This window comes from Herpailurus yagouaroundi, unplaced genomic scaffold, assembly GCF_014898765.1.
Source record: "Herpailurus yagouaroundi ecotype Mexico unplaced genomic scaffold, PumYag 67793, whole genome shotgun sequence".
Classification (NCBI taxonomy): Eukaryota; Metazoa; Chordata; class Mammalia; order Carnivora; family Felidae; genus Herpailurus; species Herpailurus yagouaroundi.
Genome location: NW_024420586.1, coordinates 15384712 through 15401682, shown reverse-complemented (window position 1 = coordinate 15401682; position 16971 = coordinate 15384712). Strand labels below are relative to the sequence as shown.

The window sequence follows — 16971 nt, the reverse complement described above, 5'->3', positions numbered from 1 at the left end:
TTATGCCAGTACCATATAGTTTTTATTACTGTAAGTCTGTAATATGTTTTGAATTCAGGAAGTGTGAGGCCTCCAGCTTTGCTTTTTCTCAAGACTGTTTGGCTATTTGGGTCTTTTGTGGTTCTAAATGAATTTAAGAGGAATTAATACCAATCTTTCTCAAACTCTTCCAAGAAAATGAAGAAGCAGGGACACTTCCAGACCCATTTTATGAGGCCAGTATTACTCTGATTCCAAAGCCAGAAAAAGACACTACAATAAAACTATATGCCAATATTTCTAATGAATATAAATGCAACAAATCTCAACAAAGTGAATTCAACAGCACATTAAAATGATCATACATCATGACCAAGTGGGATTTATCCTTGGGGCATGAGGATAGTTGAACATATGATAATCAATGAATGTGACACAAAACTTTGCTGAAAGAAATTAAAGAAAAAAGTAAATGTAAAGATATATCTTGTTTGTGGAATAGAAGACTTAATACTGTCAAAACACCTGTGGTACCCAAAACAACCTACAGATTCAATGTTATCCCTAAAAATCCCAATGCCATTTTTTACAGAAACAAAATCATCTATCTTTAAAAAGAGAAGAGACTCAGATAATTTTTTCAATGTTTGTTTATTTTTGTGAGAGAAAGAGATGGGGGGAGGGTCAGAGAGAGAGAGGGAGACAGAGGATTTGAAGTGGGTTCTGCACTGACAGCAGAAAACTCATGAACCAAGAGATCATGAGCTGAGCTGAAGTCAGACACTTAACAGACTGAGCCACCCAGGCGCCCCAAGACTCAAATAATTTTAATGTGAATTCTACTAAATCTTCTTAGAACAAAAAAAACACCACACCTATAATATGAAAACTATTCCAGAGCATATAAAAATGAAAAATTTTTCTCAATTTATTTTACAAGGCCAGAGTAATCAATCCTAATACCAAAACAGGACAAAGATGGTACTTACACACCTGAAAGAAAACTACATGTTAAGGTAGAGAGATACAAAATCCTAAATAGAAGTATTAGCAAGAGTGATGTCAGCAGCATGGTGTAATAAGACATCTGTTGTTTTTGCACCCTCTACCCCAAGAATCATTTAGCATCCATCCCACAGACAAAAGTGGCTTTGTGGGAGCTGTAGGATGATCCAGCTCCATATGCCAAGTGACTCAGGAAGAGTCTAAACCACTCATGCATTGGGTAAAGGGCATATAGACTTTGTTCCCAGGTATGAACCCTATAGTGGCCTGTCAACTGGCTCCCGTCCATCTTGGCCACAGTTCAGGAGTCCTTGGAAAACAATGATTTAGACAAGATCATGACCCAAGCCAAAGTACGATGCTTGATTGAGCCACTCAAGTGCCCGAGCATCTGGCAAAATTTAACATTTATGATTAAAAATTCTCAACAGATTGAGTATAGAAAAGATACCATCAACATAATAAAGGTCACAAAGGGCAAGCTATGACAACATCCACAATGGTGAAAGGTTGAAAGCTTTTCTACTAAGATCAGGAATGAGACAAAGGTGCTGACTCTCACCACTCATATTCATCATAATACTGGAAGTCCTAGCCAGAGCATTTAGACAAGAAAAAGAAATAAAAGGCATCCACATTGGAAAGGAAAAAAGTCAAATTATCTTTGCAGGTGATATGCTTTTATATCTAGAAAGTCTTAAATACTCCACCAAAACCTATTAATCAATGAATCCAGAAAAGTTGCAGGATATAAAAACAAAACAGGGGTGCCTGGGTGGCCCAGTTGGTTAAGCGTCCGGCTTTGGCTCAGGTCATGATTTCGTGGTTCATGAGTTTGAGCCCTATGTCGTGCTCTGTGCTGACAGCTCGGAGCCTGGAGCCTGCTCTGGATTATGTCTCCCTCTTTTCTCTGTCCCTTCCTTGCTCATGCTCTCTTTCTCAAAAATAAATAAACATTAAAAAATAAAATAAAATAAAATAAAATAAAATAAAATAAAATAAAATAAAATAAAATAAAATAAAATAAAATACAAACAGTTGCATTTCTATATACTAACAACAAGAAAAAGAAATAAAGAAAACTATCCCATTTACATTAGCATCAAAAACAATAAAATACATAGGAATAAATTTACCAAGCAGGTGAAAGATCTGTACACTGAAAACTTTAAGAATTGCATGGAAAAAAACTGAAGACACAGATAAATGGAAAGATATCCTGTGTTCATTGATCAGAAGAACTGATAAGGTTAAAATGTCCATACTACTCAAAGCCATCTATAGATTCACTGCAACACCTATCAAAATTCCAATGACATGTTTTACAGAAATAGAAAAACAATCCTAAAATTCCTATGGAGTCACAAAATACCCCGACTAGTCAGAGCAATCTCAAGAAAGAACTTAGCTGGAGGCATCATACTTCCGGAATTCAAACAATAATATAAAACTATATAATTAAAAACAGCATGATGCCAGCATTAAAAAACAAACATGCAGTCCAATGGAACATAATTAAAAGGTCAGAAATAAGCCATGCATAAAGGGTCAACTAATATTTGACAAGGGTGCCAAGAATACTCAATGGGGAAATGACAGTGTCTTTGATAAACTGTGGTGGGAAAACTGGATAACCACATGCGCAAGAATAAAATTGGACCCCTGTCTTACACCATGCACAAAAATTAACTTGAAAAGGATTAAAGACTTAAAGTAAGACGGAAGCCAAAAAACTCCAAGGAGAGAACATAGGAAAAAAGTTCTTTCATATTGGTCCTGGAGATGATTTTCTGGATATTATACCAAAAGCACAAGCATATAAAATGAAAAAATTTTTTCTCAATTTATTTTACAAGGCCAGAGTAATCTTAATACCTAAACAGGACAAAGATGGTACTTACACACCTGAAAGAAAACTACTTATTAAGGTAGAGAGATACAAAATCCTAAATAAAAATATTAGCAAGAGTGATGTCAGCAAAAATAAGTGGGACTATACTAATTTTAAAAACTACTGGGGCACCTGGGTGGCTCAGTCAGTTAAGTGGTGACTTTGGCTCAGGTCATGATCTCATGTTTTATGAGTCTGAGCCCTGCATTGGGCTCTTTGCTGACAGCACGGAGCCTGGAGCCTGCTTCAGATTCTGTGTCTCCTCTCTCTGCACCTCCCTGCTTGACTCTGTCTCTGTCTCTCTCAAACATAAAACATTAAAAAATTAAAAAAAAAAAAACCTTCTGCACAGCAAAAGACACAAACAGTAAAACAAAAAGAAACTATGGAATAGAAGACAGTATCTGCAAATCATATATCTGATAAGGGGCTAATTTCCATAATATATAAAGAACTTATACAACCCAACAGTAAAAAACCAAACAACCCAATTAAAAAATGGGCAGAGAAAAGGTGCTCAACATCACATGTCATCAGGGAAATAAAAATCAAAGCCACAATGCAATATACCTCACATGTGTTAGAATGGCTATCATTAAAAAGACAAGAAATACCAAGTGTTGGCAAGGATGTGGAGAAAAGGAAGCCCTTGTGCGCCGTTGGTGGGAGTGCAAATTGATATAGCCAGTAAAGAAAACAGTATCGACATTCCTCAATAGATTAAAAATAGAACTACCATATGACCCAGCCATTTCTTTTCTGGGTATTCATGCCTTTCTCTATGAGAAAGAAGGAAAAGCTGCCATTTACAACAACTTAGATGAAACTTGAGGACACTATGTTATGTGAAATAAGAAAAACACAAATACTATATTCTATCAATTATATATGGAACCAAAAAAGCCAAACTCAGAAACACAGATTAGAATGTTGATTACCACAAGCTGAAGGATTGGAGAAAATGGAGAGATGTTGATCAAATAGTACAAACTTTGGAGATCTAATGTACAGAAGGGTCATTATAGTTAACAATATAATATCCTTAAGTATTGCTAAGGGAATAAATCTTAAGAAATCTCACCACCGAAAAGAAATGGTAATTACATGAATTGATAGAGGTTTTTGCTAAGGCTTTGGTGGCAATCGTTTCCCAATATATCAGTGTATCACGGTACACCTTAAAATTACACAATGGTACATACATCACAATCATATCTCAAAAAATTATAGTAAAACAATTCAACAGTGATCAAATAAGTTTCATTCCAGGAATAAAAAATAATTCCACAAAGGAAAATCTGTTAATGTAATTCAGAACACTAGTAGATTAAAGTAGGAAATATACATGGTAATAGTATTTGGATTATAGTATTTTTTTTAACATTTATTCTGAGAGACAGAGTACACGCATGTACGTGAGCAGAAGGGCAGAGAAAGAGAGGGAGAGAGAGAATCCTAAGCAGGCCCCATGCTGTCAGTACAGAGCCTGATGTGGGGCTAGATCTCACAAGCCATGAAATCATGACCTGAGTCAAAATCAAGAGTTGGACACTTAACTGACCAAGCCACCCAGGTGCCCCGAGATTATAGTATCTTGAAAAATTATTTCCTGATTATTGTCTACCACTCTACACAAACTCCTGTTTTCTCCTTCTGGAATTTCTACTGAGTGCTTGTTATTATAGAAGGTTCTTCTATGACTATGAATTATTATTATTATGAATTATTTCTTTCTAGAAGATTCAGTTTACCTCAGTCATTCTCAAATATTTTGATGTTCAGCATCTTTGTTAAATTTTCAACCCTTATACTGAACAGGGTTTATTACAAAGTGTACATAAACCCCCCAAACTAGAGGTTTTCTGATGGCAGCATGCATGCCTGGTACTGGTGGCCATTTGAAGTTGCACCTGTGTCTCCAGAGAAGCAAACCTAAAACACAGTTCCCATAGTCACTGACAACAAGAGTGAACCTGCCAATCAGTTACTCCACTCTGCCAGTTTCCAGGGTCCCCAGATTGTTACTGACAAATAATAAACATTAACATTTGTATGACTTAATCAGCTAAAAACTTCAGATGAAGTCGAAGGCTCCATTTATTTTAATCCCTGTCCAATCCCATTTTTCAATTCTTTCCCAGAAGCAACCACTATTATAAATTCTAGACCATGTTTTTTCTATACCTTTACCATATACATCCATCTACAGCAACCAGTGCCCCAAACCACCCATCTTACCCCAAACCACATAACCACACTATTCATAAGGGGAAGTGAAAGTTTTCTAATGACAATATGCATGTCCTGCACAGGGGACCAAAGGCAAATCGCTCTCATATCCAGTAGGAAGCCAGCCTAAGATTAAGTTTCTCTTACCACTATTGCCCACAGTGAGCTTGTTAAAGAGGTACTCTGCCATAATGGCTTCTGGGGTCCCTTTCTTGCTATCTAGAATCAAAAAATATTAGTATTTACTTATTTTGATAAAGTAAAAGTTTTCAGGGTAAAGTAGAAGACCTCCTTTATTTTAATCCCTGCCCAATCCCATTTCCTTCACTCTTTCCCCAGATCAACCTCAGTCATAACTTTCAGGCAATGTTTTTATACTTTTACTATGCATAGGTTCCCACATTCTTCAGGGCTCTAAACCACCACCACCCACACTGCTTATGAGGGGAAGATTAATTTTGTGTTTTCCAGGGTCCCATGGAATACCTTCTCCCTCCATTTCTGGAGATCCTCAGCTGCATATGGATAGGGTTGGGTGGGTGGAGAGACTCCTGGATACCTACTATAAAACTTAAAAGGTGAAAGATGTGCATACACATCAACCAGAGACCTTTATTTATTTTGGAGCAAAATAACTTTATTGCAACCAAGTAACTTTATGGCAAAACTGGAAGGAAAAAAACTGGAACGTTTTGCAAGTGCAATACTGCAAAATTCATGCTCCGCATGGTGACCAGGGGAAGTCACCATGCACCCTGTGGCTATGGGAAGGCAGTCCCAACTCAGTTCTTGTCGCTGTTGCCCAGGGTGAGCTTGTCAAAGAGGTACTCTGCCAAGCCATCTTCCGGGGCCCCCATCTTGCGCAGGCTGGTGATGTAGCCCCCCAGCTCTTTGATGACCTTCACTTGCTCAGGCAGGTAGTTGGTCTCCAGGAAGCTGCACAGATGGGCGTCGTTCTTGTCAGTAGCCAGCTGGTGCAGGTCGAGCAGGCTCTGGTTCACGGTCTTCGCCAGGTGAAAGGCGCACTCCATGGCGTTGAGGCCGTTCTCCCAGTTGTCGCGGTCAGGCTTCATGATGTCGCGGAGGCGGAGGCGGCCCCCACGCTGGTTCTGCAGCTGCATCAGCTTCTCGACACGCTCCTTCTCCTCATGGGACTGGCGCAGGAAGAACTTGGAGAAATTCTCCAGGGCCACGTCGGCGCGGTCGAAATAGAAAGCCATCGACAGGTACACGTAGGAGGCGTAGAGCTCCAGGTTGATCTGGCTGTTGATGGCGCCCTCGCATTCAGGGTGGTAGTTCTGGCGCACTTCAGAGGACGGCGCGGTGGCCATGGCTGGCGGCGCTGGCACCAAGGTCAAGGCAACTCTGAAGCGAGGACCCCGGAACAGGCAGTGGCGAGGCCGAAGGCGGCGGCGGCCCCGAAGATTGCCCAGCTTGAATGGCGAGAGGAGCCAGAGGCACTCAGTGGCAATGGAGATCTCTAGGCAGCGTCCGTTGGGCTCGGACGCGGCAACAGCTCTGGGATAGAACGGGAGCTGGGGTCCGTTACAGGAAACGGGGGCGAGTTTCCGGTTTGGGGGAAGGGGGATAAGGGGTGGGGCGGGGCCGCGCATGCTCTGTTCCAGGGTCGGGTGGAGCCTAAGTGACGCAGGGAGACCCTGCGCTGAGCACCGTTTAAGAATTTTTTTTTTTAATGTTTATTTATTTTTGAGAAACGGAGTGAGTGAGCAAGCAAGGGAAAGATGGAGGGGCAGAGAGGGAGACACAGATTCCGAAGCAGACCCCAGGCTCTGGGCTGTCAGCACACAGCCTAGTGCAGGGCTTGAACCCAAGAACTCTGAGATCATGATGCTTAACCGACTGAGACACCCAGGCGCCCCCTGGGGTTTAAGATTTTAATTTTGCAATAATGTGTCCATTTTACAATTACTTAATTTTATTGGTATAAAAAAGGGATCTTGAATGGATCCCTTTTATTACAGCCTGTTCCTATTCAAATATTCTCAGCCTTCTTATTCAAATTCATATTCCTATTCAAACTCATAGTTTTATTCAATTCACATTCTTATTCAAATTCTCAAAATTCTGAGTATGAATTTGGCTTTTTTGGTAACTCTGTTTCCTGTATTTTTTTTAACCTCAGAAATTGCTCAGTTTATGATCTTCTCTTTCACCTTCCTCAAATATTTCCCAAACTTTGTCCTTTCATATTTAGGAATAAAGGGCACATTTGATTAGCCTACATAATCAGCACGTATCTGATGTACAGTTGTGATGTCCATTTCACTAATAGGCTTTTCCTTGGAACGGGATTGCACAGTATGTCAATATAAAGAAGTAGTCTCCTCTTTGGGGGTACAGGGCAGGGTGCTTGTAGGTAGGGTAGGGACCCTTCCTCTTGCCAAAACAAAAATGGCATTTCTGATGATGGAAAAGTAGTTATTTGTCCCTTCTAGGTAGATGTGTGCTTCTGTTTTATCCCTTCTTTTGTGCAGGTCTGCATTTGTCTCAACCTCATTCACTGTCTTTGGAGTGTAGTCTGGGGAGCCTAAAGGTCCAATACTACAAGTGCTTACTTCTAATTTAAGTAGGGTTTGGGGACATTTCAGAGCAGGGCAGATAAAACATCTGCTGTTCATAGTAGCTCTTTAATCACATGGTTGACCTGGGGACCTTCTGCAGTGTAACTGTTCAAGTTTCTATGCACATGCTTGGTTTTCTACTGCAGGTGTTTTGAGTTATCTGAATTAACTAATCTGATAGCACCCGCTTTTCCTGTCTTCCAAGAATTCCTCATAATTTCTGGTCTGATACTCATAATCCTTTTCTGTGTGTAGATTTTGTGCGTGTTTTTAGCCACCACTATGATTCAATTATCATTCTTTACTAAAAATTAAATAATTGTCTGAAAAGATAATACATTCCCATGGGTCAAAACCACACAGCTGTCCTCTCTGCAGGCAACCAGTGTGGTATTACCTGTCACAATTAGGAGCAGGAAGAGGAAGAAAAGAAAGAAAGAATGCTGGAAACAGAAGACAAGAAACTTTAAAATATATTCTTTAGAAGCGCCTTCTTCTCAAGTGCACATGGATCATTTACCAAGAAAAATCATATTCTGGGCCATAACCAAGTCTCAATAAATTTCAAATGATTCAAACCCTATAACATTAAAAAAGGAAACCAAATATCTGAAATTGAAAATCTAAAGTTCTACCTTAAGGAACTAGAGAAAGAAGAGCAATATACACACAAACCAATCAGAAGGCAGGAAATGATAAAGGAACAAAAAATTCAGTGAAACACAAAACAAAAATATGTAAAACTAAATAAAGCCAAACAGAGATTCTTTGAGATTAAAAAAAAAAAAGATAAATCTCTAGACAGACTGATCAGTAAAAAAAGAAGACAGAAATTACCAATATCAAGAATGAGAGAGAAGACATTACTACCAGTTATGAAAAGGGAACAATATTGCTATGACTGACTTAGGCTAATTATGATTTATCTCTAGCAACTAGATATGTTATTACTCCCCTAAACTGGGGTTCTCTTAGCAAGAAAGAAGGAGGTGAAATAGTTTTTATATCAGTAATCAACAGTTTCTGCCTCATTTCTATTCATTAGTAACTTAGAATACATTAATTCAAGCAATTACTTTCTTTTCTCTCCAATTATGTTGGTGGTAGGGCAAATCATAGTCAAACTGCCATTGAGCACAGGATTTCTAAGATAATGGAAGTGGGTAATACAAGAGCTGGCAGAGAAGGCAAAAAGAATGGTGTATATTGGAATAAATTATCTTTTTATGCTAAGTTGAAGAGATACTAAAATCCTTAGTAGATAATTATTTATCTCTGCTTTTGTCTAGAGTTTGCCCTGAGTTTTAACATTTTAAAATAGAAAATAAAGTGGGAGAGAACGGTTTTAATGAAAAACTAATATAAATTCTAGGTTAATGGGTAATTATTATTTTTGCTAGTTTATCTCATTTTAGTTATTAGTATGCACCTGAATCTTTACAATGTAATGTCTTTCAAAGTAATAAAAATACCTGTAGAACTGAAAAGTTTCATTAACTTTAAATAGAACTAATTCTTTATCATCTCCTCTACCTCTTCAGACATCACTGTAGAATCATAATTAAACCTCATCAGTTTATTTAGCTTCAAGACAGCTCCCTTGAAAATGATCTTACCGTCAAACCAAACAAGTTCAGAATTGTCTAGAAGTTCAAGATGCCACTTCTCAGATAATAACAGGAAACCTCAGACTACGTCTATATTCATTCTTAACTGGCCCTATTATATTGCAAGTTTTATTAGGTTTTCTTCTCTTCAAGACATCCTGCCTTATGCTCTGGGTATATCGGCTACATGGTATGGTGCTTATAAGTACTAGATTAGTAATCAAAAGCTACAAGTTCCAATTCCAATCAGAAGTTGCATGCATCATTCGTCTTTTTGGCATTCACAATACTGGTCCAAAGATGAAAAGAATATTACCTTTACCTGTCCCAAATGGTATTGTTTCCAAGCATTTTAAAACAATAAAATTAAAAATCTAGCTAAAAGTAGGTGCCAGCCACCAATTTTTCCATTTCAATCATATCTGAACTTGAAAAAACTAAGTTGTTTCATTGGAAAACCCCTGGCATAACCATCAATTAAATTAGGAGAGAATTATGTTCAATGCAGAAGGAGGGGATGGGAAGGGAGGGAAGACACTGAATTAGGAGACCTGGGTCCTATTTTCGGCTGTACCAATCAGTATCTCGCTATGGAAAAAGGAGTAAAATGACTTCTGTGGGGCTATTTTAAAAATGAAGAGCTTAACCTATTTGGTTTTCATGGACCCTATCGATTATAAATATAATTGGTCTATTCCATGAATCTTTCTTCAACAGTGGAATGGAAAGAAAAATCAGCTTTTAGTCTATTCATGATAAGCAGTGACTGGTAGCAAATATTAGCTTTGGGAATGGGATGATACCTTAATGTTCAAATAATCATGCTGTTCTAAGTTATGGCATTAGTGCCACTCTCTAAAATATACATTTCAAGAAAAGACAGAGCCCTCTTTTCTCAGTTGGTTGTTGTATGTACAGTGGAGGAGCAGATCCTCTGTTTCAGCTTGATGGTACCCAGGCTCCCAATGCAAAGGTATATGAGGTAAACAAAATTAGGCATGCAGGGCAAAAATGCCCCCAATTTAGTACTGTACCAGAAAAGCTACTTTCACAGGAAGAAAGGGCCAAGTTAGGTAAACAGATAAATTGAGCTATAGACCGCTGCGTTGCAGGTGAAGCAGCCCAGAGCGGAGATGGTTAACAAAAGAAAAGGTGCCTTGTTAACCCTGAGGTTATTCCGCCTGACTGTCTCATCCCCTAGGCTAGCTAAGTTAGACACGGCACCTCCTGTCTGCCATTAACAACCATCTGCCCATCTGCCCGGCGCCAGGATTTTGTTTTATATTGACCCAAACCCCAAACACTGTATATCTTCCAAATACCCCTCTTCCCTCACATCCCCAAGTTAATGTTCACAGTTTGTCTCTTTGTGCCGCCAATCACGTTTGTAAGCCTTCTGATCTTAATAAATACAGGGCAAAGACCCTTATTTGGGGCTCCTGTCTTTTCCCAGACATACGCCATCTCTCACCTTAATCCTGTGTCCTGCTCTTTTGTTGGCCAAAAGGGAACTTTAGACTTAGAGTCTATGACACCAATTTCCTTTGCCACTGATTTGATTGTATCTTGGAAGTGGCTAAATGGAATTTTATTTCTACAGTTACTGATATTCAAACTATGAGGGCCACTGTCAGCCTTGTCCTGGGGAGACTATACCCTAACACCCGTGTGGGAAGAAACCAAGGACAACCCCAAATATTAAAGGAATCAGCAGCTACCTACTATAACAGAAACTGATTTACAGTAGTGACCACACCCAGATGGGAAGTTCTGAGGAGTAGGCACGAGAGGTGATTAGCTGCTGTATTTTATTAAATATACCATGAATCGAAAAGCACATTATTTTTTTATGTATTAAAAAAGGAAAAAAGGAAGGAGCGCCTGGGTGCCTCAGTCGGTTAAGCGTCCGACTTTGGCTCAGGTCATGATCTCATGGTTCATGGGTTCGAGTCCCACATCAGGCTCCGTACTGACAGCTCAGAGCCTGGAGCCTGTTCTGTGTCTCCCTCTCTCTATGCCCTTCCCCTGCTCATGCTTTGTCTCTCAAAAATGAATGACCATTAAAAAAAAAAAAAGGAAAAAAGGGGCACCTGGGTGGCTCAGTCAGTTAAGCATCCCATTCTTGATCTCAGCTCAGGTCATGATCTGGCTGTTGGTGAGTTCGAGCAGTGTGGAGCCTGCTTGAGATTCTGTTTCTCCTTCTCTCTGCCCATCCCCTGCTTGTGCTCTCTCTCTCTCTCTCTCTCTCTCTCTCTCTCTCTCTCTCTCAAAATAAATAAATAAACAAAAAACCTTTAAAAAAGGGGAAAAACCATGCTTTAAACTAATCCATGATGTCACTGATAAGCTGAACTTCAATTTCAGAGAAAATGTGAATAAATGATCAGAGAATCAATGAAATATGGTAATATTTTTTTACTCACTTGTCTGAATACATCTATCAAAGTAGACACTTTTAAAATACTCATAACTGTTTAAACTTTTTGGTAATTTATTTGTGGCCTTAATAGTCTACAGTATTATGTAGACACAAAACATTAATAAAGAAAAAAATTGTCATTTTCTGTTGGATATTGTGTCATTTTACATTTCGGTCTCATCCTAAAATGGGCGGTTTCCAACTTTTTTCTTTCCCTTTTTGGAGTGGGAGGTTTAGTGTATTAGACTAAGGAATATAATTGCTTGAGAAACAGGTAAACCCCACTTCTGAATTCATAGCTAACCTCCTCCTAGCATGCTATGGGAGGCATGTGACATCATCTTTCAAATGAAGAGATGCATAACCATTTATACCAAGCAAAGTTGCTGATCTAGGTTTCTACTCACATCCCAATTTGAATGTGAAAGTTTTATTCTCATCAATTACACTGACTGATTGCAGCTCACTGTTAGATAATGTGAGTCATTTCTAACAAGGACAGTACTGTCTACCAAGTAGTTAAGCATCCCAAAGCAGCAGCACAGTGGCTGACAGGGCCACTAGAATCACTACTACACATGCTAGGCTAGTGTGTCACATTTCATGGATTCACAGTTCTTGTTTAGACCCTAAGACTTTGAACAACTGAGGGGAGCTCAGTTATTCCAAGAAAGTCAGTTACAGGATACATGTATGAAGAGAACACTAATATTTCACTCCCTGAGTGGACATCTGCTTAAGCTGTAGAATAGCTGATGTACCCCCAATACTGCACTCTATGCCCATGTGAAGGGCAGGGTATATTTGAGGAAAAGCAACAGAGTCAGCGATGGTATAGATCTTTCCCGAGGTGGAAAACAAGGGTGTTCAAGGGGCACCTGGTGGCTCAATCAGTTAAGCATCTGACTTTGGCTCAGGTCACGATCTCACAATCCGTGACTTAGAGCACTGTGCTGACAACTCAGAGCCTGGAGCCTGCTTCAGATTCTGTGTCTCCCTCTTTCTTCATGCCCTTCCCCCACTCACACTCTGTATCTCTCTCTCAAAAAATAAATAAACATTAAAAAAAAAAAAACAAAAACAAGGGTGTAGGTATTTTCCACTGGTTCAGTGGATACTGTGGAAAACCTGAGCCATGTTGCAGCTACTCTGCACCAGAGGGCTGTTTGCCAGGCAAAAGGCCCCAACAAGGATATGAAGCATGCATACTAGGATAGAAGCCAGCTGGGGAAGGGGTTGGTAGAGGCCAACCAACACAGGACCATAACTCCTATTTCTGGAACTGTGTTGTACAGAGGTTTCTTTTAGGACCCCCTGAAGAACACCATGCACCTCCCACCCAACTTATAATTAGGCCCACCAAAGATTTAGTGACAGACAAAAAGAGGATACAGCAATACCAGCTAACTTAGAGACCTCTGTCCCCTTCCACCTCATTCCCCCCAAAATACTAAAGGAAAGAAAATGGGAAGGGTAACGTTAAAGGGCAAATCATGCTCCTCTCTTTGCTTCATGATCTTAAGGTCAAGGTCTAGCAGGAGCTGAAGGAGCAAAGGAGAAAAAGGTGGGCATAAAGCAAACCTAACAGGAAGTTTTAAATGGGAGAGAGTGGGGCACATGGGTGGCCTAGTTGGTTAAGTGTCCAACTTTGGCTCAGGTCATGATCTCACAGTCCGTGGGTTCAAGCCCCACATCAGGCTCTGTGCTGACAGCTCAGAGCCTGGAGCCTACTTCAGATTCTGTGTCTCCCTCTCTCTCTGCCCCTCCCCTGCTTGCACTCTTCTCTTCTCTTCTCTTCTCTTCTCTTCTCTTCTCTTCTCTTCTCTTCTCTTCTCTTCTCTTCTCTTCTCTTCTCTCTCTCAAAAGTAAATATTAAAAAATTTTAAAAAAACATAAATGGGAGAAAAGGTATGAGTTTTTATGCCCCAAAGTGCCCAGAAAGGTAGATCATATCTCCCTATCTCTAAGGAATAGGAGTTTAGACTGTCAAACTAGGGTGGCTACACAAAGCAGGGTCTCTTTAGACACCTGAATTATCATTTATGTGACCTCAAATTCTGGTGCAATATTGCCATGGAACTCTTGGATGTCCACCAGATCCATTAGAAGAATATCTTCTGCCAAATTAATTCTGATGAGGTATACTGATGAGTTCTGAAATTCTATGTGTCTTTAGTGTAACCATGGGTAAACAGCATATATGGAAGTTAAACAGGGCATCATTAACTAGATATTGTTGCTTGTAATATGCAGAGTTACATTAACTATATGGTGGAGATGACTGTACAAGTGACAAAAATGGGCCCAGTATTCCTGCCAGTACTCAGTCTATGAGGACAGGTTTGAAAAAGATTAACTGGCAGTAGGGGAGGAAATGAGGTAACTTCAGGTCAAGGTTAACAAACTGCTCGCATGTCCACTGCTTTGGTAATATACAGTCTGAAACCCTCCAAATTAAGTTCGGACCATAACCTGAAAGGAATAACTGAGACTAGATAAGATTCATAATCTATAAAAGGGCCTGAATGCCAGAGAATAAAACACCACTAATTTTAAAAGAGCAACTAGAACATAAAGGAACCAGTCCTAGAACCCTTTGGGTTGAAGGGACTAGTGAGCCCCACTATTTACATTCCCTCTCCACCTTGACTGTACAGATGGGAGTAGAGTCTGGGCGCCCCAGCTCACACCAGCCCCAGCGTTCCCAATAAGGTGACTCCAGCAATGCACACACCAGGACAGCCCTGGACAGTGTCCACTATAGCTCTAGTCATCTCACCAAGGCAACACGGGTACAAAACATCCCAGGACACCCCAGCATTACACCCACTTGATCTCCAGGGGACTCACTGTGGCACCCCCTATGCAGAGTGCCCCATGATATCCTAGACCATACTGGTTTCAAGTCTACTGTGTTTCCAGGGTACCCTCTGCCCAGAAAGCCCCAGGACACCCCAGCTTGTGCCCACTTCAGTTCCAGCTGTCCAACCTGGGTGGTCACAGCTTGGAGTGCCTTGGGACTGCCAGCCCATGCCCATTAAAACTCCAGCCAACCAGCCAAAGCTGCCAGGGACACACAGTCTAAAAAGGGGATGTCCCTACACAAGGCCATTCTTCAAGTTTAGGAGACGTAGATATTCTGTCTAATTCATAGACACAAACACAGAAAGTCAAACAAAGTGAGGAGACAGAGAAATATGCTCCAAATGAAAGAATGAGACAAAACCCCAGAAAAAGAATGAAATGAAACAGAGGTAAGCAATCTACCTCATAAAAAGTTCAAAGAAATAGTCATAAAGATGCTCACCAGACTAGAGAAGAGTAGGTGAACTCAATGACAACTTCAACAAAGAGATAGAAAATATTTAAAAAAAAAAAGAATCAGAGTTGAAGAATACAGTAAATAAAATGTAAAATACACTAAAAGGAATCAACAGATTAGAGGATGCAGAAAACAGAACAGCAATCTGGAAGATAGTGTAATGTTAAGCACACTGCTGAACAACAAAATGAAAACAGAATTCTAAAAAGTAAGAATAGAGTAAAGGGCTCTTTAGGACAATATTCAGCATATTAACATTTACATGAGAGAGATCCCAGAAGAAGAAAGAGAGAAAGCAGCAGAAAATAACGTGAAGAAATAAGAGCTGAAAATTTTCCCAACCTAGGGAAGAAAATGGACATCCAAGTCCAGGAATAAAAGAGACCCCCAAATAAGATGAACTCAAGGAGGTCTACACCAAGACATATAATAATTAGAATGTCAAAGATTAAAGATGAGCAGGGAATCTTAAAAGCACCAAGAAAAAAGCAACCAGTTATATACAAGGGAAACCCCATATGGCTTTTCAGCTGATTTTTCAGCAGATACTTTACAGGCTAGGAGTGGCATGATATGTTCAAAGTGCTAAAAGGAAAAAACCCACAACCAAGAATACTCTACCCAGCAAGGTTACCATGTAGAACCGTGGAGAGGAAGAGTTTCCCAGACAAACAAGTTAAAGGAGTTCAACACCACTAAAATGGCCTTACAAGAAACGTTAAAGGGACTTTTTTCAGCAGAAAAGGACATAATTAGAAGATAATTATGAAAGGAAAAAAATTTCACAAGTAAAAGCAAACATACAGTAAAGGCAGTAGATCACTTATAATGCTAGTATGAAGGTTAAAGACAAAAATAGTAAAATCAGTTATATCTAAAAAATAGTTAAGGTGATTCAAAAAATAAAAATATATAAAATGTGACAACATATGCATAAAATGGGAGTAAAAATAAAGTTATTTTTTAGAATGTGTTCAAATTTAAACAATTATCAAATTAATACAGACTCCTATATACTTAGGATATATGAACCTCATGGTAACATCAAACCCAAAACCTATAATAGATACACTAAAAATAAAGAGAAAGGAATCCAAGCATAACACTAAATTAAGTCGTCAATTACAAAGAAAGAGAGCAAGAAAAGAAGGAATAGAGAAGTAGTACAAAAACAACTAAAAAAATTAACAAATGGCAATAAGTTTATATCTACCAATAATTACTTTAAATATAAAAGTCTAAATGCTCCAATCAAAAGACACAGGGTACGGGAGCCTGGGTGGCTCAGTAGGTTAAGTGTCCAACTCTTGATTTCGACTCAAGTCATGATCTCATGGTCCATGGGATCAAGCCCCGCACTGACAGCATGGAGCCTACTGGGATTTTCTCTCTCTCCCTCTGCCCCTCCCCCAGACACACTCTCTCTCTCAAAAATAAACATTAAAAAAAAGCCATAGGGTAAATGAGTGGATAAAAAAAGTAAAAAGACCCATCTATATACTGCCTATAAGTGACTCACTTCAGACCTAAAGACACATACAGACTGAAAGTGAAGGAATGGAAAAATATTTTCATGTCAGAAGAAGCAAAAAGAAAGTTGGGGTAGCAATACTTATATTGGACAAAATAGACTTAAAACAAAGACTGCAACAAGAGATAAAGAAGGACACTACATAATGATAAAGGGAACACTTCAACAAGAGGATATAACAATTGTAAATATATGAGCCCAACTTGAAAGCACCCAAATACATAAAGCAAATATTAACAGACATAAAGAAATCTACAGGAATACAATAATAGTAGGGGATTTTAAAAATCCTTTTACATAAATGGATAGATCATCCAGACAGAAAATCAACAAATAAACAGTGGCTTACAATGATATATTGGACCAGATAAATCTAAAGATAAATTCAACACATTTCACTGAAAAA

General features: G+C 39.3%; 2 protein-coding genes across 5 annotated transcripts in view; both read right to left on the bottom strand.

The window, feature by feature from the left end:
* Positions 1-16971, bottom strand: part of PRRG1 (proline rich and Gla domain 1) — a 275430-nt gene that overhangs the window by 26080 nt on the left and 232379 nt on the right. The gene's annotated exons all lie outside the window — the stretch shown is intronic.
* Positions 5729-6864, bottom strand: LOC121026148 (ferritin heavy chain-like). Its single transcript, XM_040469013.1, has one exon. It carries the CDS (start codon positions 6715-6717, stop codon positions 5887-5889), a length of 831 nt encoding a protein of 276 aa, XP_040324947.1. The 5' UTR covers positions 6718-6864; the 3' UTR covers positions 5729-5886.

Coding starts and splice junctions, on each gene's coding strand:
- LOC121026148 (XM_040469013.1), bottom strand. CDS start 6,717: ATGCGCGGCCCCGCCCCACCCCTTATCCCCCTTCCCCCAAACCGGAAA.